We start from the raw sequence: 23,917 nt of genomic DNA, 5'->3' as shown, positions 1-23,917 counted from the left end.
GGGTTTCTGGGTGGCTCAGTCAGTTAAGTGTCTGACTTGGGCTCAGATCATGATCTCACTGATCATAAGTTCGAGCTCTCTGCTGTCAGAGCAGAACCCGCTTTGGATCCTCTGTCTCCTTTGCTCTCTGCCTCTCCTCTGCTTGCGAGTTCTCTTTCAAAAAATATAATAAAAATAAAAAAAAAAAATTAGGGGTGCCTGGGTGGCTCAGTCAGTTAGGCGTCTGATTTCAGCTCAGGTCATGATTTCACAACTTGTGTGAGTTCAAGCCCTGTATCGGGCTGTGTCCTGACAGCTCATAGCCTTGAGCCTGCTTCAGATTCTGTGTCTCCCTCTCTCCCTGCACCTCCCTCCCCACTTGTGCTCTCTCTCTCAAAAATAAATGTTAAGAAAAAGTAATAAAACATTTAATAAAAGTTAAAAAAACAAGAAAATACAGTCTATTCCAGAAATTATACTAATTAAAGAGCATTCATGTAATTAGTAAATAGAGATCATTCATTTAGATTCCTAAATTTACTAGTAAGCAAACACCAGCTCTTCTTTGGATGATGTAACAGTAGCTGAGTTCAATGCAATTTGTTCAAACAATGTGCATGGTGCAGTCTTCAGAGTTCTCTTGAAGTGTTACCAAAACATCCACAGGGGGGCACCCGGGTGGGTCAGTCGGTTAAGCAACTGATTTTTCGCTCAGGTCTTTATCTCACAGTTGGTGGGACTGAGCTGACAGTGCAGAGCCTGCTTAGGATTCTCTCTCTCCTCTCTCTCTGCCCTCCCCACTTTTGCTCTCTCTCTAAATAAATAAATCAACTTAAAACAAAAACAAAACAAAAAACATCCACAGGAATGTTCCCTATACTCAAGGATCAGAGTGGCTGAGTGGGCTTTCCCCCCTCTTCATCTATCAAATTATTTTCCAAGGTAGATTAGAACGTAATTCTACATACCAGGGTATGTTTTAGTCAGTAAAAATGGCCTACTGTAAACAAGCATACGATCTGAGAAAGTGCGAATCATCTTTGTTCAAAGATTTTTTTTCATTTTTAAGGTCAAGGCCATTTAAAACAAAAGAAAAAAAAACAGTAGGAAGAGGTTCAATAGGTATGTGAATATGAATTTATTCTTTCTTGTGATCCAAATGATAGGCAATAAAACCCATCAAAGTGCCTTCCCAATTACTCAAGGATTTGTTTATCTCATTCATATTATGTTAGGACCAAAAATCCTAATGGTTTTAAATGGCCCTGAAGGCCACAAGTCATAAACACGGACTAGCCTACTTTTAGATAAGTTGCAATGTACAGGTTGGGGTATTTACATATGCCTCTCACATCATACCTCTCTCAAACATTACAAAATCAGAAGCAACTTGAATATCTAAATCTAAAAGTAACACAAATAAGCCTTCAATTTTTACTAATATATTTAGACAGTAACTGGGGTGGGTCCTTCAAGGGAAAAAGCTGAGGAAGTACTTAGCTGGAGAAAGCTACCTTAATATATATTATCAAAGTTCGTTAAGAGAAAAGTAATCCCCAAGGCTCCAGGAACCTAAGCCACATAAGAAGCAATTCTGAAACAGGGTAAATCCCATTTTTGTTCTACTTTAATGTAGGGCAAGGAATAAATAATGTGTAATAGTCAACTGTGCTATACTATACACTATGTACTTATTTTTAAAACTGTGCTTGATTACTTTGTAACTTACATGATATAAGCTATATGTAAAACATATATAAATCAAAATCAAAATCTTGATATAAAGGTAGCCAATGATCATTTGCACAATTTTACAGTAACAACCTCACTATGTAGTTGCTAGAACATGAACTAGCTGAATAGAGAAATTAAACTGGTTTTTGAAAAAGCTAACAAGGGGCACCTGGGTGGCTCAGTCAGTTAAGTGTCCAACTCTTGATTTCCACTCAGGTCATGATCTCACTCTCCTGAGATCAAGCCCTGAATCAGACTCTACCCTGAGCATGGAGCCTGCTTGAGATTCTCTGCCCCTCCCCCACTTGCTCTCTCAGGAAAAAAAAAAGCTAGCAAGTACATTTTTTAAATTAAACGTTTTTATTTTATTTTAAAGAGAGAAAGTGTGAGTGGGGAAGAGGGACAGAGGGAGAGAGAGAGAGAGAGAGAGAGAGAGAGAGAGAGAGAGAGAGAGAGAACCTCAAGCAGGCTCTAAGCTCAGCATGGATCCCACGACCCTAGGATAGTGATCCAAGTAGAAATCAAGAGTCCAATGCTCAACTGACTAAGTCACCCAGCTGCCCCCTAACAAGTACTTTTTAACCTCTTAAGGCTTTATTTACCTCAACTTAGAGACGGCAGTAATTTACGTACCTGAAATACAAATTTAAGTTAAGAGCAATTGCAGAGTTGGAGGAGCTGATAATCACCACAACATCTAGGTCCTGAGACACTTTCAGCGAAGTAAACGAAGAAACCTTGGCTGGCTCCTGTTGCTGCTCATCACACATATCTTCTTGGTGAAGTGCTAAATCCACATGAGCTACATGTCTACCATCCACAGTGTCAAAAATGTCTTTGAGTTAGAGTTAAAGAAAATGCCAGTCTTAAGTATGCCCCAACACTTAAAATACAGGATGGGATGGAGCTTATAGACTTCATTGCTGCAACCTTATGGGTATAGTAACAAAAGGAAGAGTGGACACTTGAGGCAGCCCTCATCACAGTAACCAGCTGAATGTGAAGTTGGTGGCCCAATAAACAACCTGATACAGAGTTCATTCAGCAATACTTGCTGAAAATCCACTCTGTGACAGGCTCTGATACACTGCTAATATTTCCCACTATTGTTCTACAACAGTGCTTTCCAAGAGAAATAGAATATGAGCCGTATTTGTCATTGCAAATTTTCTAGTAGCCCTATTAAATAAGTAAAAAGAAACCAGTGAAATTAATGTTAGTAATACATTTTATTTAGCCCAATATATCCAAAATATTACCATCTCAACAGGTAATTTACATAAAAAATTGGGATATTTTACACCTTTTCATATAAGTGTTCAAAATCTGGTATTTTACACTTACAGCAAACCACAGTTTAGACACTAAATTTCCATTGGAAATACCTGATCTGTATTTAAACTTCCTAAAATTCACATTTGAGAACTTAGATATACTTAAAAGTTCTCCAATAACTGAATCAAGTATCAGCTTTCAAATTTAAAATAATTAAGTAAAATTAAGAATTCAGTTTCTCAATCACACTAGCCAATTTCAAGTGCACAACAGCCATATAAGCCTAGTGCCTAACATGCTGGACAACACCATTCTATAACCTAGCAACAAAGATGAAGTTAATGCAACACTTTATGACACTTTTACAAAAGAAATTTTAATAAAGGCTATTTTATATCTAAAATAGACAAACCATCCCTTTAATTCAGAAATAAAAGTTCCAAAATCATATAAGGGGTCATTTTTCAAGTCTTCAAAACAATTTTGCTGATGATCTGATCTACAGATCTGCTGGAAACAAAAACTGTAATGTTTCCAAAACCAAATTAAAAGTAGTTAAGCAAACCATATGATTCACTAATATGATGGAATCATCATATAAGGAGATTATATTCATATATGAAAATGTATGCATCACATCATAAGCAGCCCTCTAAATCCTTTCTGGAACAAGCACATAGCAGATATTTAATAAGCATGTTTTGAATAAATGGGTAATATAGAGCATATATAATTTAAAAAGAACACAAGTTGGAATATTATGACTATGGAAAAAAATGTATATACTAAAAAATATTTGAATGGAATACAAAACAATATAGTTGAGTCTTTTAAGTTCATAAAGATCTTTTTCCCTGAATTATACTGAAAATCTAACAATTCTACTTATATACCAGTCCCTAAAACTAAAAGCCTAAAAAAGGCTCATCCTTTAAGGCATTCTCCTCCCTTGCACATCCACATCTTTACTGCCAAGGATACAGATCCAGCCTAAACTACTCAAAACAAAGAGAATTCCTCTGCAGAGCTGCATGTCAATAATCCTGTCCACTGCCTGTGCCAGCAAGGGTAATGTAAAACAGCTGCATACTCCAACCTCAGCATCTCTTTCAGGAAATATAAGGTGTACGATGATACATTTGTTGATAAGCAATAGTGAAGTGTTATCGTGAAATGACAGAATTCTCAAAGACAATATGGAAATACCTAGGAAACAAAAGCATAGTATTTCAAACTCACTGGTCACAATTTTACAGTTGGCAATTTTGATCTTGTAAACATATCATAAACAGATCAAATGAAGAAGAAATAGCACTTAGTCCGACTCTAGGCAGTTATTGCTCATACCCACCTAATCAAATGGTCACTGGTAGGTAGGTAAGGGGATGAATAAAGGTAGCCTACAATATCTCTGTTCCTTCTATTTATGGTCTGAGTCTGATAGTACACAAGAAGATTAAAGAAAACAAAAACAAAAAAAACCCTACTTATCCTGGGAACCTCACAAGAACAATCACAGATTTTTTTTTTTTTTTTAACAAGATGGGGGAGCACCTGTCTGGCTCAGCTACTAGAGCATGTGACTCTTCCATTGTGAGTTCGAGCCCCACGTTGGGTGTAGAGATTACTTAAAAATAAAAAAATCTAAAAAAGAAAAAAAAAAAGAAAAAGAAGGAACCTTAAAATCAAGTGTGTTGAGTATGTTACTGCTTAAATATAAAGCCTGAATGCTTCATTTCTGCTCTCTGCAGCCTTCAGGATGAATTAAAGTAAACAGCTGGGTAACCAGTCTCGATCAGCACTATCCAACAGAAATATATCAGCCACAAATGCGAACTGCACAAGGAATTTTAAATTTTCTAGTTGCACCAAAAAAAAAAAAAAAAAGAATCAGGTGAAACTAATTTTTATATTACTTACCCCATAATATCCAAAATAGCATTTCAACATGTAATGAATACAAAAAACTATGAATGAGATATTTTACTTTCTGATCCTAAGCCTGCAAAACCTGGAACGTATTTAACACTTAGAGGACATCTTAATTCACATTAACCACGCTTCAAATGCTCAAAAGCCTCATGTGGGTAGTGGCTACTGTACTTAACAAGGCAAATCTCCCTCCCTGATTTCATCTCTATACGAAGTTTTCCTGGAATATATAAGATTTCACAGTGATGTCACAGACTGACCACCTGTAAATACTTACTGATATTTTGATCTTCAATGAGCTTTTGCAATGTCTCCTCACTACAGCTATACAAAATGGTTGCATCGCATCTTCCATCTTTCAAATTAAATTCATAGATAAACAGTTCATAATTCTCACTAAGAGCAAGCAGTTTGGGCTTGTCTGTTGGTGAGCTGCTCTTATGAGACTCGTCCCATACAAAGCTAAGGAAAAAGCATAGATTATTATATTCTATTATCCACAGTAATATTTACCCACAATGGTGAGGGTAGAAGGGCAGAATGAGTAAAGAACAATTCTTTAATTCATGGAGTAGTAGCATTAGTCCTATACTGGCTTTAAAGGGAATGTAAATTGCTCTGGGACTTTGCCCCTCTTCTACCTGAGCCCCCTTCAGGCTAACAATATACAAGTGACTGGTGAAAGGGGACATGGAGCAATAAATGATGAATTATCTTCCTAAATCTTGTCTGATGAAATGTTTAAAGGAACAGTCACAAGGATAAGTTTCAGCAACCAAATATGTATATTTTTTATAAGAGGTGATGCTCAAACTTAACAAAGTAGGTTTTGCTAACTTAAATGTTTTTGATGACGTAAAAAGTGACTGTTAGTATTTATAGACTATGAAGACTTGAAGATGGTATATTATAGAATAGCCCTGACAAAGAGAACTTTCCATTCTGTTGGTCAGAACTATTCTATATATCTGCACTGTCCAATACAGTAGCTAACAGCCACATGTGACTACTGAACAATTGAAATGTGAATAGTGCAACTGAGGAAATTTTTAAAATTCACTAAGTCACATGTAGCTAATGGCTACCATGCTAGAGAGCACAGTTACAGAAGTTTTACAGCAGTGTAATGATGGAAAGAGAATAATGAATGATGCGACAGCTTCAAACTAAATTAAAAAAATAAAAGGACCCAATTGTAAAAACAATGGAATGGCAGGAGGCTACCATGCTGATAAAGCTTTATCATTCAAAAAAAATCTTTTTTATATACAGAAGTAAATTTTATTTCTTAGAAAAAAAAATCAGAAATATTGACACATTTTATATTTCTATCTTTATACCTGGACTGATGATTTTTCAGGAACACTCAATTCCTGACTGTTTACACTGAAAATATGGAAAACAATAGGAATGGTCAAATATAAAAAATATTAAGATATATTTAGAAGGAAGAATACAGTAACACCATTAACATCAGTAGCATATGGACTATACTGTCACATGAAAAGACAAGAAATGTTAAATAAAAATAACTATAGAATGTACAGTGATTTCAACATATAAAAAGGACCATATACACTTTGAGATAAGTAAGCCCTGAATACTATAGATTTATCCTTATTTTCTACCCTATGAAGTACTTGAATTAAAATTCAATTCAAATAAAAAATAAATCCCTCTTAATCCTTCTTCCTTCTAGTAATTTCATGCAGTTTACAAATGCCTTCATTTCATGTGTACATGTCTTATCTTCTGTTAAGTCTCAAACACCTAAAGAGTTCTGCTTTTCTCTCATTTCTTTCTTTAGGGGACTGTGACCATAGGTACTTAACGCAGTTGAATAAACTAACTTCCGTTATGGAGAGATTATTCTTCCTATCAGCTAGAGATCAGGAGTAAAAAATACAAATACCAAACCGAGTAAACCAGTTGCTTGTTTAACAAACGCATATCTACTGTCAGGCACTGTTACAGAACCTGGAGATTCCAAGACAAGACACCTCTTGACTACATTAAGTTTTAAAGAGGAGATCGTTTCCAAAATGTTTTCTGTTATTAAAAAGAGCCCAGGAGTGCCTGGCTGGTTCAGTCAGAAAACATACGATTTTTGACCTTGGGTTGTGAGTTCCAGCCCTATGCTGAGTGTAGAGATCACTTAAATAAAACTTAAGGGTAAAAAAAAAAAAAAAAAGCCCAAAGACTCAGAGGACAAACTTAATGACATAAACTCTATCTCCTGGCCGGAGAGTTACACAAGTGGAAAGTTAGTACAGGATTATAACTAGGTGTTTTGTTTTGTTTTGTTTCGGTCTTCCCAAATCACGCAACCTTTGCTATTTTGTTCAACTTCTGGGGCACTGCTCCTATATAACAGTAAGCGTGTAATAATTATTTGTTAAGCAATAAATGAGTGGGCAAACGAGGCTCTATCCTTGAAGAAGGGAGGCAGGCGGGGGGAAGGGTCCATGTGTGAAGGAAGTCGCTGTTTCATGCACAAGAAAAAGGTATCAAGATGATTCAAATTAGAGACTGTCCCCAACTGGTATCTTTAAGGGATTTAACTGAAAGAAAATGGGCACGGTACACAGCACAGTAACGATTAATCAACCTATGCTGAATTTATCAGCGCCCGAGCTGGGACCCACTCCAGGTTCCCAGCGGCCAGCAAAGGAGCTGAATACCTTCTCTGTTCCCACCCCCTATCCCTCCCCGCCCCTCACATGGGAAGGGAGGGTGGGGCTGCAAAGCGAGAAAAAGCTTCTAAGAGGGCACCTAGATCACCTCTCAGGTGTTTATCACTCCTCTCCCCGCTACCCCCACACCCGGAGGGGAGCACTGGGGCCAGCCGAACTAAGGCTCCGGACTCCTCCCACACTGCCCAGCCTTCCCGCAGCACTTACTGCCGAAAGGGACCATTGAGGCAGCAAGCACCCCCACTCCGGCCGCTCGGCGCCAAGGAAAGCACTTGCAGGCTGCCTGCAGCTGTTAGGCTCCCCAGAACCTCCTGCTCTCTGTGCAACTGTGCCCGGGATCCCAGCCGCCGTGTTGCCTCCGCTGGGACTGGCACCAACAACATAGGTAGAACCCGCTCCGTGGCTTTAGAGTTGCAACTGCCCCAGTGGGCAGCCCTGCCGGCTGCTTCTTCTGCAGCCATTTTGGTCCGGCCATTTCTTCCGGTCACCTGAGCCGATCTGCGTCCTGGGCATGCGCAGTGTAGCCGCCTCGCTTGCTGTCTCGTGACTCCGGCATAGACAGCTGAGCTGTCTTGGCTGATTGCATTTCTCGCCTGTGGAGGCCGGCATCAACCTGTCCCACAAAACTGCATCTGCCTTTTCCTCAAGCTTGTTTGCTTAACTACCCTGAAAGAATTAAGGACCACATTTAGCGGCTTAAGGCAGGCTGCAGCAACTTTTCTCACTCTGGGGCATTACCCTCTGTATTTTTACTCTAAATGCTTTCCATCTGTTGGAACCCGGTTTCTGCCTCTCTCTGCCTCTCTCTCTCCTTTGCTTTTACTATCCTACTGTTATTTTCGCTTACAGGACCTGGGTGGTATCACGTGTTTGGTAATGTGGACTGCTTTGTTGTTAGGGAGTTGACCCGAATGTTGAAGTCAAATAATATCCATTGTAAAGGGCAAAGAAATAGGGTAGTAAAGGTGGGGTGGTGGTAGAGTTTCTGTATCATTACTAGTCTTTTATCAAGGAAGTATGATGAAAGATCTTCAGAGCTGGAGCGGAACAGAGAGGGTGAAGAAAGAAGAGGTGTGTAATAGGAATTTGGGAAGGTCTAATAAACATCACTATTTTAACACGTTCACACACAGGTAACCAAAGGCCAACTCCTCCGTTTGTGCTTTGATTCACATCCTTCTCATATCCTTCTTGTTCTAAGACTTTGAGTCTGTAAATTTTTTTCTTCTGCATTGCTTTCTCCCCCTTTATTGGGGTGTTTGACATTATACCAAGTCCACATGATATTCTCAAAGGAAATCCTCCCTTAATGTACACAGACCACTACCTGCTGTCGTTTTTATATCCCCTTAAGAAAATTCTTAGTTGACTCTTCTTAACCATCCTCCTCAAGCCCTATTTTCCTTGTTTTTTTCCCCCACTTCAGTATGGGGCACCCACCATTCACTTTACTTGAAGTCATCCAAGTAACCACGGTTATCAAGCCTATCAGCAATGTCTGCCAACTCTTACTTCCAAGACCTACTCCAAATTTCTTCTCTGCTTTCTCTGCCCCTGCTCTTCAAGTTTTGCTTGAACTGATGGAAGAAACCTCTGAACATTTTTCTCTGCTTTCTCCCTTCTTCCTCTAACAATAAGCAGGCCAGAGTGACCTAAAAATCAAGTCACATCACTTTCCAGTTTAAAATTTGGACTTCCCATTAGTTAAAATTCCAATATTTAAGCCATGGCTTATAAATCTATACTTTGCCTAACCTCTCTCCAACCTCATCACCCTCCCACCTTCTCTGTGTACTTTAGCCATACTTTTCCTTCTTTTTCTGAAACACATTAAATTCATTCTCACTTGGCAGCTTTGTGCTCAGTAGTTCCTCTGTGTGGAATACTTTCCCTTCTACTTAATTATAACCACTGTTGACAGTCCTTCCTGGACCGTTACACTGCAGTCACTCCTGACACACCAAGGTATTGATCACAACTTGATGTTTTGCATCAGCCCGACTAACCAGAATGTAACCTTCAGAAGAGCAGGGAGTTTTCACTGCTGTTACCCTACCACCTAACATGTGCCTGGTTCAAAAAAGGGATTCCAGTGATGAATTTAACTTGACAAACAAGGTCATGTATTCATCAACAAACATTTCATACCCCAAGGGAGATATTTATATTCAATCCTATTGGCTTAAAGAGGGCTACTTTCTCTTTATACAAAATGGCAGTAGTGGGGGCACCTGTTTGGCTCAGTCAGGTAAGTGTCATGACTCTTGAATTCTGTTCAGGTCATGACCTCACACTTTGAGTTCTCACCCCACATCAGGCTCCCCACTGGAGCCTGCTTGGGATTCTTTCTCTCCCTCTCTCTTTCTCTACCCCTTCCCTGTTTTCTCTCAAAGTAAATAAATACACCAGGAAAAAAAAATGGAAACAGTAAAGAAATTTCCAGGTCATACTTTTGTTAGACATAACAAGACCTTGTCCCTTTTATTAAGGACTTTCTTAGGGCATTCACAAGTTGCATCTCCTAACTTATAACAAGTTTGAACACATCATTCTTTTAGCTCTTTAATTATACCTTATGTCATGCCATTTTAGGCATATCACACAGGTTTTTAATGCAAGCGTAAGAAAATGTTTTGGTTGGGGTCTTTCAATATATCAAGGCATAAGAAATGTCCTTGGACTCTCTGGATCTCTGAAGACATAGCTCATATAGCTAGTGTCTGATGATTAAACTTTTCCTACATGTACATGTTCCAGAACAACTGGATCAATAGATCCAAGCAAGCCTACAAAGAGAACAGATGTTAACTGTAAACAATTATATTTTCTAAAATATTTGTGTGATTTGATTAGTATCTGACTCCTTCCAGCAGATGGTAAATTCTGAGGACACAAGTGACCTTTCATGTTGTTCATGCTTTTATCTTAGAGTAGTTGTACCTCAAATATTTCTTCAATTAACCATTCAGCTTCTATTCATCCTTGCCCTTAAGTAGTTTAGCATAATAAGTGAGGAAAGCGATCTGGGAATAAATTAAAAAGTCTGACTGAAGAAATAGGCCTCACAGCCCTAATATGGACCAACTGGTTACTCAGTAAATGCTGGTATCTGGAAAAACTTCTAAAAACAAGGTATCCTTCATATTCTTAGCTTAAAAGAAGAACTAAGTGACAGAACCTAGACTGGGCTTGAACAAGGGGCTAGGACCTTGTTTCTGCCATCACTTACTCCATCCTCTCCCCTAGCTGCTGTACCAGTTGTTTGTCCACATGGTGACAAAACAGAGGAAGAAGGTTGCTGGGGAAGGCTAAGGGTTCTGCCAGAGAGGCTGTCGGCATATGGGCGATCTCCCAGGCAATCAGAACCACCATGTCTGTCCTGGAGAGGAGAAAAGACAGAAAACCTCAGAGTCTTTGTATTTATGTAGTAAACAGAACTCAGGGCCAAGGTTCCTAGTTATTTTTCCACCACCACTATCAGCCTTTGTGCTTGTAGCAATTAAGGGAACATTTGCAGAGTTTCTATGTCCCAAACAATGCTTAGTGCTTTACATATGCTCCTTCTTATATTAAGAACTCTGAAGTTCCTTGCTTCAGATTCTCAGTTGCTCTGCCCCTCCCCTGCTCATGCTCACGCGTGAGCAATATAAATATTTAAAAAAAAAAGAAAAAACAAAAAAAAGCACCTGGGTGGCTCAGTTGGTTAAGTGTCCAACTTCAGCTCAGGTCATGATCTCGCTGGTTATGAGTTTGAGCCCCACGTGGGCTGACCGCTCAGATCCCGGAGCCTGCTTCAGATTCTTTGTCTCCCTCTCTCTCTGCCCCACCCCCACTCATATTCTGCTTGTCTCAAGTATATAAACATTGAAAAAATGTGGGGGAGGTTGTGCCTGGGTGACTCAGTTGGTTAAGCGTCTGACGTCAGCACAGGTCATGATCTCATGGTTTGTGGGTTTGAGCCCTGCGTCAGGCTCTGTGTTGACAGCCTGGAGCCTGCTTCAGATTCTGTGTACCCCCCACCCCCCTGCCCACCCACCCTCTCCCTGCCCCTCACATGCTCATGCTCTGTCTCTGTCTTTATACAACTTCCCTTCTCTATACGACTTCCTTCCCAATACTAGAATATACCACTCAGGAAATATCTCATCTGACTCAGCCTATACATCCCAGGGGTACTGACATAGTATTTACAAGGCCATAAGATCTTACCAAGCTGAATTATCACTATTTGACTCCTTAAGAGAAGACTCCAGGGATACCAGCTGCTCCCCATGACTCAGCAAGGCATAGAGCAAAGAAATTCCAAACTGCAAGTGATAGAATATCCAAGGTAAGAGGAGTTCACCATAGGCAAGCAGTGCTTTCCTGGCTCTGCCACGTTCCCAATTAAAAGGGAAGGTTCACATGTAAAAATAGAGTACAACACTTGTAAAATGGTCAGGTTTTACAATGGCTGGCCAAAGAACTCTCAGACCTTTAGAAGGAAATCACTGCTTTCAAGTTTCCAGAAGATCCTTGTGGAGAGTTGATTAAATGCACACTTGTGGGTTCTACTCTCAGGAGTCAGAGTCTATACATCAGGAATAGATCCAGGAATCTGATGCAGGTAGTTTGTGGACCCCACTGAATGAAGCATTACTTTAGGCAAAGATCTTCAGAGAGGGGTTCACAAGATATACCATTGGGGTAATTAGAAGGTATCAGAACTTTCACATCTAGAGTCTTCACTTAAGTTTTTCTCTTTCTATTTACATAATAAAGGTATGTACTTAGCATAGTTTCACATGTGTAGGACCTATAGACAAGCACATGGGGGACATGATTCAGAGCTTTTTACTAAAAGAGATAATAAAGTTTGGTGACGGGGCGCCTGGGAGTCTCAGTCGGTTAAGCGTCCGACTTCAGCTCAGGTCATGATCTCAGGGTCCATGAGTTCGAGCCCCGCGTTGGGCCCTGTGCTGACAGCTCAGAGCCTGGAGCCTGCTTCGGATTCTGTGTCTCCCTCTCTCTCTGCCCCTCCCCCCGCTTATGCTCTGTCTCACTCTCAAAAATGAATAAATGTAAAAAAAAATTAAAGACAAAAACAAACAAAAAAAGTTTGGTGACCTCTGCTCTAGAGGTCCACCTCAGCACCATCAGGGAACTTGTTAGAAAAACAAATACATGGGCCACACTCCAAGTCTACTAAATGAGACTCTCTAGGGGTGAGACCAAGGAACTGGTGTTCTGTGAGTTCTCCAGGTGATCCTAGTGCTTACTAGGTATGGAGGAGCACTGCAGCGAAGATGCAAAGTTAGCACTCCCTTGCTTATTCCTTGCCTGTGATAGCACCTGAAAGCCATCTGTGGCAAGAGAAAAGCCTCCACCCTGTGTTACCTGGTTCTGAAGGATCACAGTGACTGGTCGCTCTGAGGAGCCAGGCGGAAACAGCATTAGCCCCTGAAGTCCTTGGAGGAGTTCATGGAAGGTCAAGTAACTGATACATTTGCCCAGAGGTTTGAATAACATTTGTAGGGCCTGCAAGAAGGTAAGTGCCTCTCTCAGATTTCACTACAACTTCACCTCCTCCTACTTTTCCTCTACCCCCTTTTCTTGCTGACCTGCTTTTGGCACTTTCCTGGTCAGGTTACTTCCCCAGCCTATCATTATTCATGTCTCTCCAACCTGAATACTGGTCCTTCAATACCCACTTATTTAGGATGCCTTCCCTAAGAAAGTTGGACATGGGGCTCGCACTTCTCAGGGAGTCCTTATCTTCTCAAACCTCCACAGCACACTCACACCTGTGCCAACACATGCCTGTACTTTGTTTATTGTACCTAAAGTTCATCAGTTGTTCCTATAGTAGTTTGTTCTGGAACTCACCCACCTGAGGGTGTCAGGTTGACCTCCCCCTGCCCAGCACTTTCTCCAGCATCTCTGGGGGTGGGGGACAGAGGATGAAGTGGAAGTATCCCTCACCCATCCACAAAAGTATCCTCTTCACAGTGCCACAATACCTGATCGGCAACATCCCATCTGACTAGGAGGGGCAAATGGTGGGTGATAGCTAGAAGAATGCTAACAGCTTGATCCTGGGGCAGGAAAGGGAGCAGCCTTGCCACCAGAGCTTTCCCCTTCCTCACGGAGAGCACCTGCAGGAAGCCATCTGCTGCCTCCCTACATGTGAGAAAGGAGAACATTTTCAGGGCTCTGTATAGAGGGCTCTGGCTACATGCCAGAAACGAGGGGCAAAAGCAAAGTCAGTGTCTTTGCTCATCTTGCCCTTCCTGGGCTGGAGGTGTGACCCTCCCACACTCACTCCAGATTATTCTGCTCCTGGGTCTTTAAGGCCTGGAAGAGCTTCTCAACCTGGTTGCCCTGGTGTTGGGAGTAGCAGGGCTGTTGAGGCCCATCCTTCTGGCCCTGTTCTAGCTCCAGTAACTGAATGAACATCTGGCAATTTGAGGGTGGGAAAAGAGGAAGAGGTCAATATGAGCAATATTCCATTCTCAATGGTCAATTAGGAACTCATCCCTAAGGACTTGATAGCTCACCTTCTCAATCCGGGACAACACCTGAAGCCTCTGACTGCTTGCAGCTACCATCTCCTAGGAGAGAGTCCCAGGCCATCAGCCACACCTCCATAGCAGCAGCCCAGGCCTCAAGCGAGCTACAAATTGAGCCAGAAAGGCTAACACAAAGTCTGACCACACTTCTTTATCACTCTTAGGTCACAATCTGATCTCAAGCATGACAATGCCCCAGTCCTTTCTCCAAAACAGGGGAGACAAAAAGGGTTCTGGAGAGTTAACACTTCTACCTGCTCTTGAGATCCATGGGGTACAGCATCAATAGCTCGACGAGGGCTAAAACATGTTGATACAGCTACCTGGCCCAGGGAACCCTCGATTCGAACCACTGCACAAAAAGGAGTCAAAAAAACACATTCCCTTCCCCTTTCCACCCTCTGTTCATCCAGATGTCTATCCCAACCCACCACGTCAGCCCTGGTCCCACCTGACTCATAAGCCTCCGCCTTCTGAATGTAAGGTGTTACCAGCTTGAGGGATTCAACCTTGGTCCTTCGCCCAAGTAGTTCTTCCTCTGTCTGCTTCTTTTCTAGTTTCTGATAATATTCCTGAGAGTCCATGGAATAGAAAAATGTATCCTCATCTCAACTTAGAATTAAGGTTCTTAAATGCAACCTCTTAATACATCCTTTCCTACAGCATTCATTTCAGAAATGATCTTGGCACTTTAGGCCTTTCTGCCGACATCTTGAGTTGGGCATCATGCCACCTGTATTGGGGTCTCCGTACTAAGGACTTGAGGAGCTAGATACCACCACCAGATCTGATGAAAAGGCAGAGAGCAAGGTGGAAATCCAGGAAGCAAACCTGTCCCAACATCTGCAACCTTCTTTCATTCCTCATTCCCAGTATACACATTGCACACATCTTCCGCCCCCAACCCCTGTTTAGTTTTGTGATTGTACCTGTGCTTTCCCAAATTACAGTTATCTGATGGCATGAAGAACCATGAGGAGCTTGCAGTACAGAGATGGCACTATTGTCAACTGGCCAGTAGCCAATAGCACTCTAGGCCAGTTTTATGCTTCTGAGGAATGGCCCAGCAGCTCTAGTATCTTCTCAAAGAAATCTGTAAAATCCCAAGCTAAATAAAGCCACTGACTGTGAGTCAAACAAGGATTTAAATAAAGTTCTTTCACTTAGGAGCAGTGCCAAAAAAAGGCAAGAGTATAAAAATATTTTGCTTTCAGTGATCTGGGCAGAAAGAAGAGTTTTTGAAGCATGGTGGAAAGGAAGAAAGAAATTAGTCTAAATAGGAAGAGGTTAAGGGTCGGAAACTTGGTAGAGGGCTCACAGAAGTTGACAAGAAAGTGAAACACAGCTTAGACAACATCCAAAATCAGTAGGTAAGACCTGCCTCATAAATAAAAGGGAGATAGGGAACAGAGGGTAAGGAGTGAAAATTTCTGCTGGCATTTATTCAGTTCAACAAATTGAATCCCACTATTTAGGAGATTCATGTATCATATCTAAAAAAGCACAAAGTAGGTGAAGGTTTATAACAAGACATTTCTAAGATCCACAAAAGTGTACAAAGGCAGAAAAGTTCTTATTTCAAGGCTGAGTAGGGGAAATTCTTGGCAAAGGATGAAGACAAAATGTCAATGTTTGGGGAATTGTAAATAATCCCATTTGTCTGAAGTGTAGGAGAATAGAGGATAACGATCTTGGGATGTCAGCTTTAGAAATATGGCCCCTATCCTGTAGGGATGGTCTCTCCCACCTGACTGGACATGGCCTCTAAAAGCTGGAAAAATGATCCAAGAAGGCTGATGGAGTCCAGGTCCATTTGACGCCAAGGTCAGAGGCGGAGAAGAGCACCTGGGGCTCACCTGGTAGTAATAGTCATCCAGGCAGGGGTTCTCACTCTGCAGCTGAACCATCTGTACTTTTATCACCCAGTCTTTCTCTTTTCGGGTCATGAGGTTAACATAAGGGTCTGGCTGCTGAGACCAAGGCTTCTTGGCTGGGGGACTTTAAGCCAGAAGGAACATTCCTTTAGACCTTCCCACCTCTGCACAGTGAATGTCCCAAGGAGAGTTAAGCAGGGAGTGGAGCCATCTGGGCAGGATGGAACAGAGTGCATAGGTGGGCAACACTGGGAGAGTGTTATTTGTGTAGGGGCTTTGGAGAAATGCCCAATCACATAGGAATACTCGGAATACTGCCCTCAACCCCGCTGCCCATCCAGGCTTTACCTTGGTGTTCGACTATGTTGCTGCAGCTGCAAGATCCGTTGGTGCTGAGGGTGGAGCTGGGTCAGATGACTAGGAAGACTTAGAAAGAAACTTGGGCTGGGTGAAAGAAAGCACTTAGCTCCCTGCCCTCCCATTCAATTAGCCTCTGGTAACCTCAGTTGGACATCTAAAGCAGCTCCATCTGTTCATGTGCCTCCCCCAAAGTCAGCCACACAAAACACCACAACCCTAGCTCAGCAGGGCTCACTTTCCCCTCCAAGATACATTTTCCTGCAATTTGGCTGCGGGAATCTTGACAGAAGAGAAAACGACTTGGCCTGGTTGTTGGGAGTTCTGTCCTAACTTGAGTTCTGCCATGCCAGCTAACCTCAAGTAAGTTTTTAGTCCTTCTGGGCCTCTATTTCCTCATCTGTGAGAGGAAAATAACTGGACCCTACCACACACTTCTCTTACTAAGTTTCTGTAGGTGTTTTTCTGTGGCAGTTGGTGGAGTGGCTCCACCCCTCCTCAAACCACTACTTTCTAAACCCTCTGGACAAGAGTTCAGCCTGTGGGAGACACTGGGATGCCCAGCTCACTGAGCCAGTACCTGAAACTAGGGGGCCATGAGGTTGGTGGGCTGCAGAAGAGAGTTGGGTCTGGTAGGAGAAGCCGAGGTCCAAAGTGTCGTGCTGGAGAACTGGCACTGGAAAAGGTAGTCCGGAAAGGAACAGGAGAGAGGTAGTCCAGCGTCTGAGAGAGGAATTTGGAGGTCTGGGAAAAGGGCATCTTCAGCAACAAATGCTGCTCTTGCTGCCACATGCCTTTCCCACCTTTATATTGTCACCTGCCTTTTCTCCCATAAGAACCTCACCCAACAGAGTTGGTCACCTCCTAGGGAGCAGCTCCTTAGTCCCTGACAGTGTGGGGGCATGCGCTTTTCCTGTCTGGTGAGTCATGACCGGTCTCGGTCTCTCCTCTCTGTGATGGTCTTCCCTCAGACTCTTGTACCTTCAGCTACTGGGGCAATGCTTCTTTGCCTCTTTTTGGACTCCTCCTCCCCAGAGCTGCAATTGTCTTCTTATTCTCCCTGTAGGCTTTCCTGCAATTCCTCTACCCCATGCCATGTTCTCATTACACAGTTAACCTAAGGGCAGGTGCTCTTTCCAGCCCTAAGCTCAATGCTGCTCATCTGCTGAAACATTGGGAGGTGAAAGGATGGCTCTAGTTTGTCTTTTTCACTTGGATGGCCAGTTGTCCCCTGACCACCTCTACCATTTACCAACCTTCCCTAGACTATAGGTATCTCCTGCCTCCCATACCTGCACCTCACTTGGGGTGCTCCATTTCCAGAGCAAGGTCAAGAACAGACTAAGGTACACTCCACATGCTCCTTCTCCACACACCATTACTTTCTCACAGGATGGATAATGAAGTGACTCACCTGCCACAGAAAGTGCAAGGAAGCAGGTGACATCCCCAACACACCAGAGGCCTCGATTCCAGGGGAGTTGAGAAGACCTCTCTAGAATGGGAGGAAGACTGAGGCTTGAAAGAGCCATGTGGTCATCAGCATCCACTGGGTTTGGGGTGTGGGAAGGCCAACCACTTCCAATATGCAAGAAGTGGAAGCCTGGCCCTCAATTGTAATCAAAATCAACTGGATCAGGACCTCTCTGCTTCTTTTGAGGGGAGGCAAGACTGGTATCTCAGAAGTGAGTTGAGGGAGAATCTGAGTGATTTCATTTCTGTTTGGGAACCCTGGTCTCTCTCCACTGGTTGTGGGAATCCAGGGGAATAAATACCAGGAATGAACTGCTGAGACATGGGGCCTAGGGTCAAAGAAAACTCACCTTCAGCACCAGGAGCTGGACGAGCACCTATGGGCTATGGACAACCCTTCTAGGACCTGGTTTTTAAGGTGAAGACAGCATCAGAAACTAAGTGGGAAATAGGAAGAAGGAAGGAGAGTGTCTCTACTCAGGTTCAAGCCTAAAATAGAAAGTGTTAACCCAGAACTTATCTTAGAAAGGTGTGGAGGTCATGTAGTCATGGCCAAATGATTAAAGCGAGGAACTAGAAAGGAGTGAGGAGAAGGATATTTAGCAACAGTCTGTAAGCCGCAGATGGTTCAGGACAACAGTTACCCCACCCCCTCCTGTCCTGGTACCTGGGTGCTGTGGACAGCATTGAGGACAGCTGGATCCCCGAGATCACTCTCTTCCTCATCCTCCTCTTCCTCCTCCTCCGGGTCTGGGGTTAGATCTGGATCCAAATCCATCTCCTCCTCCTCATCTTCCATTTGGGAGGCAGATACCGGCTCCTCCTCAGGAGCCAAGGAGCCACAGCACTTGCTCAGGCCTCGGTTTAAGTGGGGGCCTGAGGAGGGAGTAGATGGGGACTCAGGCGTGAAGAGTCTTTTCTAGAGAGACTGCTTCTCAGTAGCACCTCTGTTTACAAGTCACCTCCAGCACCCTCTTCAAACAATGTCTCCCCCTCGTTACCTGCTCCTAACCACTCCCCTAGCACAAATGGAACCTGACAGGTGCCAACCACTTTTGCTTTCCATATCTCTCCAATTGCCTCATTAAGTACTACCCCAGGTTTCTCCACTTGCTTTCCCCCACGTAACAGCCCTCAGTGCCTCCTTAACCAATCAAGTTCCAGCTACCAGGACCCACTGCAGTTTAAGCCTACTATGCACCAGATGCCTTACATGTATGTGTCCTTTTAATGTTGAGCAGTCCTGCAAGGCTGTTATTGATAATTTCACAATGGAGCAGAGGTCACAAATAGGACCCAGAAAAGTGACCTCAGTCACCAGTGTGATGTAGCTAGCAAGTCAAAGAGTTTGGAAGTTACTGCCAGTAATTCTGGACACCCAGGCCCATATCCATCCACTGAACCAGACCATCAAGTCTCTGTACCCCAAGCCTTTTCATCCAGATATCACAGCCTAATTGTCAATACCTTCAAGACATGTCATCTTTGCAGGCTTGCAGACTTCCGCCATGGCTGTTTCCTCTGGTAAGATAACACCATCCGCCTCTGGAAGGTAAACCTGAGACAGGAAAGAAACCCAGAGACACCCTCCTTCTCAGTAAGGATGTCATGGCATCCATCCTCAAAGAGCCATGATCTCCCCCTAGCAAGGTTGTCAGAGGAGTATTGGTCCAGCGTCTTGAAGCAGGACCCTGGGCTTTCAGACTGTTTTAAAGCCCCATGCTGTGCCCTCACCAGTCCAGCTGCAGGGAGCAAAGGGTCAGAAATGGGACAGAGTTTGGAATTGGAGAAGCACTTCCACACAGATACACACTTGGCCTGGAGGCCTCACAGCTGCCTTGTTGTTGACACCCACCACTGGACTGTTGCTGTTCTTTCCACTTAGTTTAGCCATGGCAGCCTAGGCCTGGCTTGTTTGCTGCCCTGGCTTTAAGAGTCCCAGCCCCTCCTTTGCTGCCCCCTTAAAGGGCCAGCATCCCCCCCAACCACTGCACCTTGATAGAAGTATGAGAATATAATCTAATAATAGAGAAAACTCTTGAAATGGCAAGAGACATAAATTCCATTTTTTAACCACCAAGTTTGTGAGTGCAGTTTATGGGGATTGACGTTTGGGAGTAGGTATTTGTTAAAAGGATCCCTGTTTTCCACACCCTTCATAGGAGCGTTATGAGGTTATGTTCCCTTCAGTCCCTGGGTTTTGATTCATCAAAATTGGATTGGAAAGCCCTGGGGGGATCCTGAGGCGATTTGCCAGGAACCAAGATCTCAGCGCTTGGGCAGTGCACTTGTAGGTCCTGACAGTGCACCTGATGATGCTTGCCTTTCACTGGGTGTTGTGAGTTAAAATCTGCCACCTAGCTCTAACTGATGAGGGACCCCTGTGAATTTAGAAGCCAGATCTTCAACGTTAAAACCCATTTGCATGAGTTACCCAGACAATCTTGTATCTTCTTGGCTACTCCAGTGGAAAACAGGTTCAAAATCTCAGGAGTAGTAAGAAAACAAGACAACAACAAAAATGAGCACATCAGTACAGCTGGTAGGCAAAAACCTAAGACCCACCTGAGCCTCATCTAACACCTGAGTGAGCTGGGTTCTGTGCCCATATCCTGTATTTACTATGTTTTCTAAATTTTAGTTACTTAACATACAGTGCAATATTGATTTCAGGAGTAGAATTCAGTGATTCATCACTTACATACAACAACCAGTGCTCATCACAACAAGTACCCTCCTTAATACCCATCACACATCTAACCCATCCCTCACCCACCTTGTTCCATCAACCCTCGGTTTGTTCTCTATTATTAAGAGTCTCTTGTTGTTTCCCTCTCTCTTTTCCCCCTCACTCTGTTCATTTGTTTTGTTACTTAAATTGCACATATGAGTGAAATCACATATTATTTTTCTCTCTCTGATTGACATTTCGCTTAGCATAATGCATTCTAGCTCCATCGACACCATTGCAAATGGCAAGATTTCTTTTTGATCGCTGAGTAATATTCCATTGTGTGTGTGTGTGTGTGTGTGTGTGTGTGTGTGTGTGTGTGTGTGTGTGTATATATATATATATATATATACCCCATTTTTTTTATCCATTCATCCATTGATGGACATTTGGGCTCTTTCCATACTTTGGCTATTGTCAATAATGCTGCTATAAACATTGGGGTGCATGTTCCCCTTTGAAACAACACACCTGTATCCATTGGATAAATACCTAGTAGTGCAATTGCTGGGTCACAGAGTAGTTCTGCTTTTAATTTTTTTAGGAACCTTCATATTGTTTTCCAGAGTGGCTACACCAGTTTGCATTCCCACCAGCAGTGCAAAAGAGATCCTCTTTCTCTGCATCCTCGCCAAAATCTGTTGTTGCCTGACTTGTTAGCCATTCTGACAGGTGTGAGTTGGTATCTCATTGTGGTTTTGATTTGTATTTCCCAGATGCTGAGTGATGTTGAGCATCTTTTCATGTGTCTGTTAGCCATCTGGATGTCTCCTTTGGAGAAGTGTCTATTCATGACTTCTGCCCATTTCTTTAAAAAAAATTTTTTTAATGTTTATTTTTGAGAGAGACAAAGCCTGAATGGGGGAGGGGCAGAGAGAGAGAGAGAGACACAGAATCTGAAACAGGCTCTAGGCTCTGAACTGTCAGCACAGAGCCCAATTCAGGACTTGAACTCAGGAACAGCGAGATCATGACCTAGGCTGAAGTTGGATGCTTAACCAACTGAGACACCCAGGCACCCCTCTTCTGCCCATTTCATTACTGGGTTATTTGTTTTTTGGATGTTGAGCTTGATGTTCTTTATAGATTTTGGATACTAACCCTTTATCTGATATGTCGTTTGCAAATATCTTCTCCCATTCCACAGGTTGCCTTTTAGTTTTGCTGATTGTTTCCTTTGCTGTTTAGAAGCCTTTTATTTTGATGAAGTCCCAATAGTTCATTTTGCTTTTGTGTCCTTTGCCTCTGGAGATGTGTTGAGTAAGAAGTTGCTGCAGCCAAGGGCAAAGAGGTTTTTGCCTGCTTTCTCCTCAAGGATTTTGATGGCTTCCTGTCTTACATTTAGGTCTTTCACCCATTTTGAATTTATTTCTGTGTATGGTGTAAGAAAGTGGTCCAGTTTCATTCTTCTGCAAGTTGCTGTACAGTTTTCCCGGCACCACTGCTAAAGAGACTGTCTTTTTTCCACTGGATACTCTTTCCTTATTTGTCAAAGATTAGTTGGCCATATGTTTGTGGGTCTATTTCTGGGTCCTCTATTCTGTTCCATTGATCTATGTGTCTATTTTTGTGTCATTACTGTATTGTGTTGATGATAACAGTTTTGTAATACAGCTTGAAGTCTGGAATTGTGATGCCTCCAGCTTTGGTTTTCTTTTTCAGGATTTCTTTGGCTATTCAGGTCTTTTGCGATTCCATGCAAATTTTAGGATTGTTTGTTCTAGCTCTGTGAAAAATGCTGGTGGTATTTTTTAAAGTTTATTTATTTATTTTGAGAGAGAGAGAGCACGAGCAGGGGAGAGACAGAGAGAGGGAGAATCCTAAGCAGGCTCCGCACTGTCAGTGTAGAGCCTGATGTGGGGCTTAAAGTCATGAACCATGATATCATGACCTGAGGTGTAATTAAGAGTTGGACCCTTAACTGACTGAGCCACCCAGGCATCCCAATGCTGGTGGTATTTTGATAGGGATTGCATTAACTGTGTAGATTGCTTTGGGTGGTACAGACATTTTAACAGTGTTTGGTCTTCCAATCAATGAGCATGGAATGCTTTTCCATTTCTTTGTATCCTCTTCAATTTCTTTCTAAGGGTTCTACAGTTTTCAGAGTAGAGATCTTTTACCTCTTTAGTTAGGTTTATTCGTAGGTATCTTATTGTTTTTGGTGCAATTGCAAATGGGATTGATTACTTGATTTCTTTTTCTGCTGCTTCATTATTGGTATATAGAAATGCAAGAGATTTCTGCACATTAATTTTATATCCTGCAACTTTGCTGAATTCATATATCCACAGCTTGTGTTTAAATGAACCGCATGTGACTTTGTAGAATTTCTGAATAAAAATGAAAATGAAACTAACTTCTTTACATCAAAACTGCTAGGTAAGTCCTGTTATCATGGTTTATAGGACCATGATTCTTGGCTCCTCTAAAGAAAAATTTTGTTGCAGAAGTTTTGCTGTATGTTAGAATGATATAAGTTGGGGGGGGGGGTGTGGATTAAGTAGCTTAGTTAAGTTTAAGTTACTGAAACTTTTCAAATATCCAAATTGGGATCAGGCCTTTTTGGTAATGTCATTCAGCTGTTTCTGTCAAGAATTTCCTAATAGCTCACTTTGGTATTAAAAATAAAAGGGCCAGTGGTGAATGTCAGTGTTCCAGAAGTGATTTATTAGGTTGTTGTAGAGACCAGGTCTTATGAAGAGCCACCTGCTGCATGCATAGTGTAAAAATAACAGGATGTGTTCATTTTTAGAAATAAAAATCCTTTTGTTGTTTTTGTTTCTCATTTTAACTGCCACTTATCTCTCTCCTACCGATGAACCAAATTTCTGCATTTCCTCAACTCACATCATTCCTTTAACCATTGCTCTCTGGCTTTTGACTCCATCATAATGAGGGCACCAAGGGACAGATGAACAATTCCACAAGCTTCCCAACCCTTCCTATGGCCAGTTGACAGTTTTTCAACCCTATGTTAGTACTCTGCAAACACACTATCAAGACAAATCTCCTACCCTCACTTCTACCCAGTCACCACCCCTAAACACTACTTGAATGACACAAAATCTGGAACTACCATTGCCCATCGCCCCTCAGAAACTATCCACAGTTACCAATGATTTCTTAACTCTAAATGCAAATGACAGGTTTCAGCTCTTACCTTAGCTCAAGTCTTGACAGTATTTGACACTATTGACCATGCCCTCCTTATATCTCTATTCTCCCACAGCTTCCTAACACTTTAGTCTCCTGGTTCTTCTTGTATGCCTTGCGTTATCTTTCCTTTCTGCTGCTTGTATGCCTTTTTCCTGCTCTCCT

At 42.4% G+C, this 23,917-nt stretch overlaps 2 protein-coding genes across 3 annotated transcripts in view; both read right to left on the bottom strand.

The window, feature by feature from the left end:
* The window catches only part of SPG11 (SPG11 vesicle trafficking associated, spatacsin), an 86,702-nt gene extending 78,592 nt beyond the window's left edge, over positions 1–8,110 (bottom strand). Inside the window, exons 1-4 of one of the 2 annotated variants that reach the window (XM_045449891.1) lie at positions 7,821–8,110; positions 5,198–5,382; positions 3,970–4,194; positions 2,347–2,548 (exon numbers count right to left, since the gene is read on the bottom strand). In XM_045449891.1, the coding sequence (XP_045305847.1) occupies positions 2,347–2,548; positions 3,970–4,194; positions 5,198–5,382; positions 7,821–8,074 (866 nt within the window). In that variant the 5' untranslated portion in view covers positions 8,075–8,110. The remainder of the gene's footprint in view (positions 1–2,346; positions 2,549–3,969; positions 4,195–5,197; positions 5,383–7,820) is intronic. The other variant, XM_045449892.1, reaches the window with a different exon arrangement.
* On the bottom strand, positions 8,098–18,737 carry PATL2 (PAT1 homolog 2). Its single transcript, XM_045450796.1, has 14 exons — positions 18,533–18,737; positions 17,807–17,887; positions 16,973–17,115; positions 16,384–16,452; positions 16,018–16,159; positions 14,613–14,733; positions 14,416–14,513; positions 14,150–14,203; positions 13,915–14,048; positions 13,613–13,772; positions 12,990–13,130; positions 11,823–11,920; positions 10,843–10,992; positions 8,098–8,206 (listed from the first exon to the last, which is right to left on the bottom strand). The coding sequence occupies exons 1-14, from the start codon at positions 18,662–18,664 to the stop codon at positions 8,098–8,100; spliced, it is 1,632 nt and encodes a 543-aa protein (XP_045306752.1). The 5' UTR covers positions 18,665–18,737.
* Between the last annotated feature and the right edge of the window lie 5,180 nt (positions 18,738–23,917).

Source organism: Leopardus geoffroyi, chromosome B3, assembly GCF_018350155.1.
Source record: "Leopardus geoffroyi isolate Oge1 chromosome B3, O.geoffroyi_Oge1_pat1.0, whole genome shotgun sequence".
NCBI classification, from domain to species: domain Eukaryota; kingdom Metazoa; phylum Chordata; class Mammalia; order Carnivora; family Felidae; genus Leopardus; species Leopardus geoffroyi.
The sequence above is the reverse complement of the archived record's forward strand: the minus strand, read 5'-3'. Positions and strand labels throughout refer to the sequence as shown.

Bases quoted from the DNA above. Each gene is read 5' to 3' on its own strand.
- PATL2 (XM_045450796.1), bottom strand. From the start codon at position 18,664: ATGGAAGATGAGGAGGAGGAGATGGATTTGGATCCAGATCTAACCCCA. The intron at 17,116-17,806 runs GTGAGTCACTTC...TTCCTCTCTCAG, and splicing joins CCTTGCACTTTCTGTGGCAG to ACGCTGGACTACCTCTCTCC. The intron at 8,207-10,842 runs GTAAGTGATGGC...CGGCCTCCACAG, and splicing joins CAGCTAGGGGAGAGGATGGA to GCGAGAAATGCAATCAGCCA.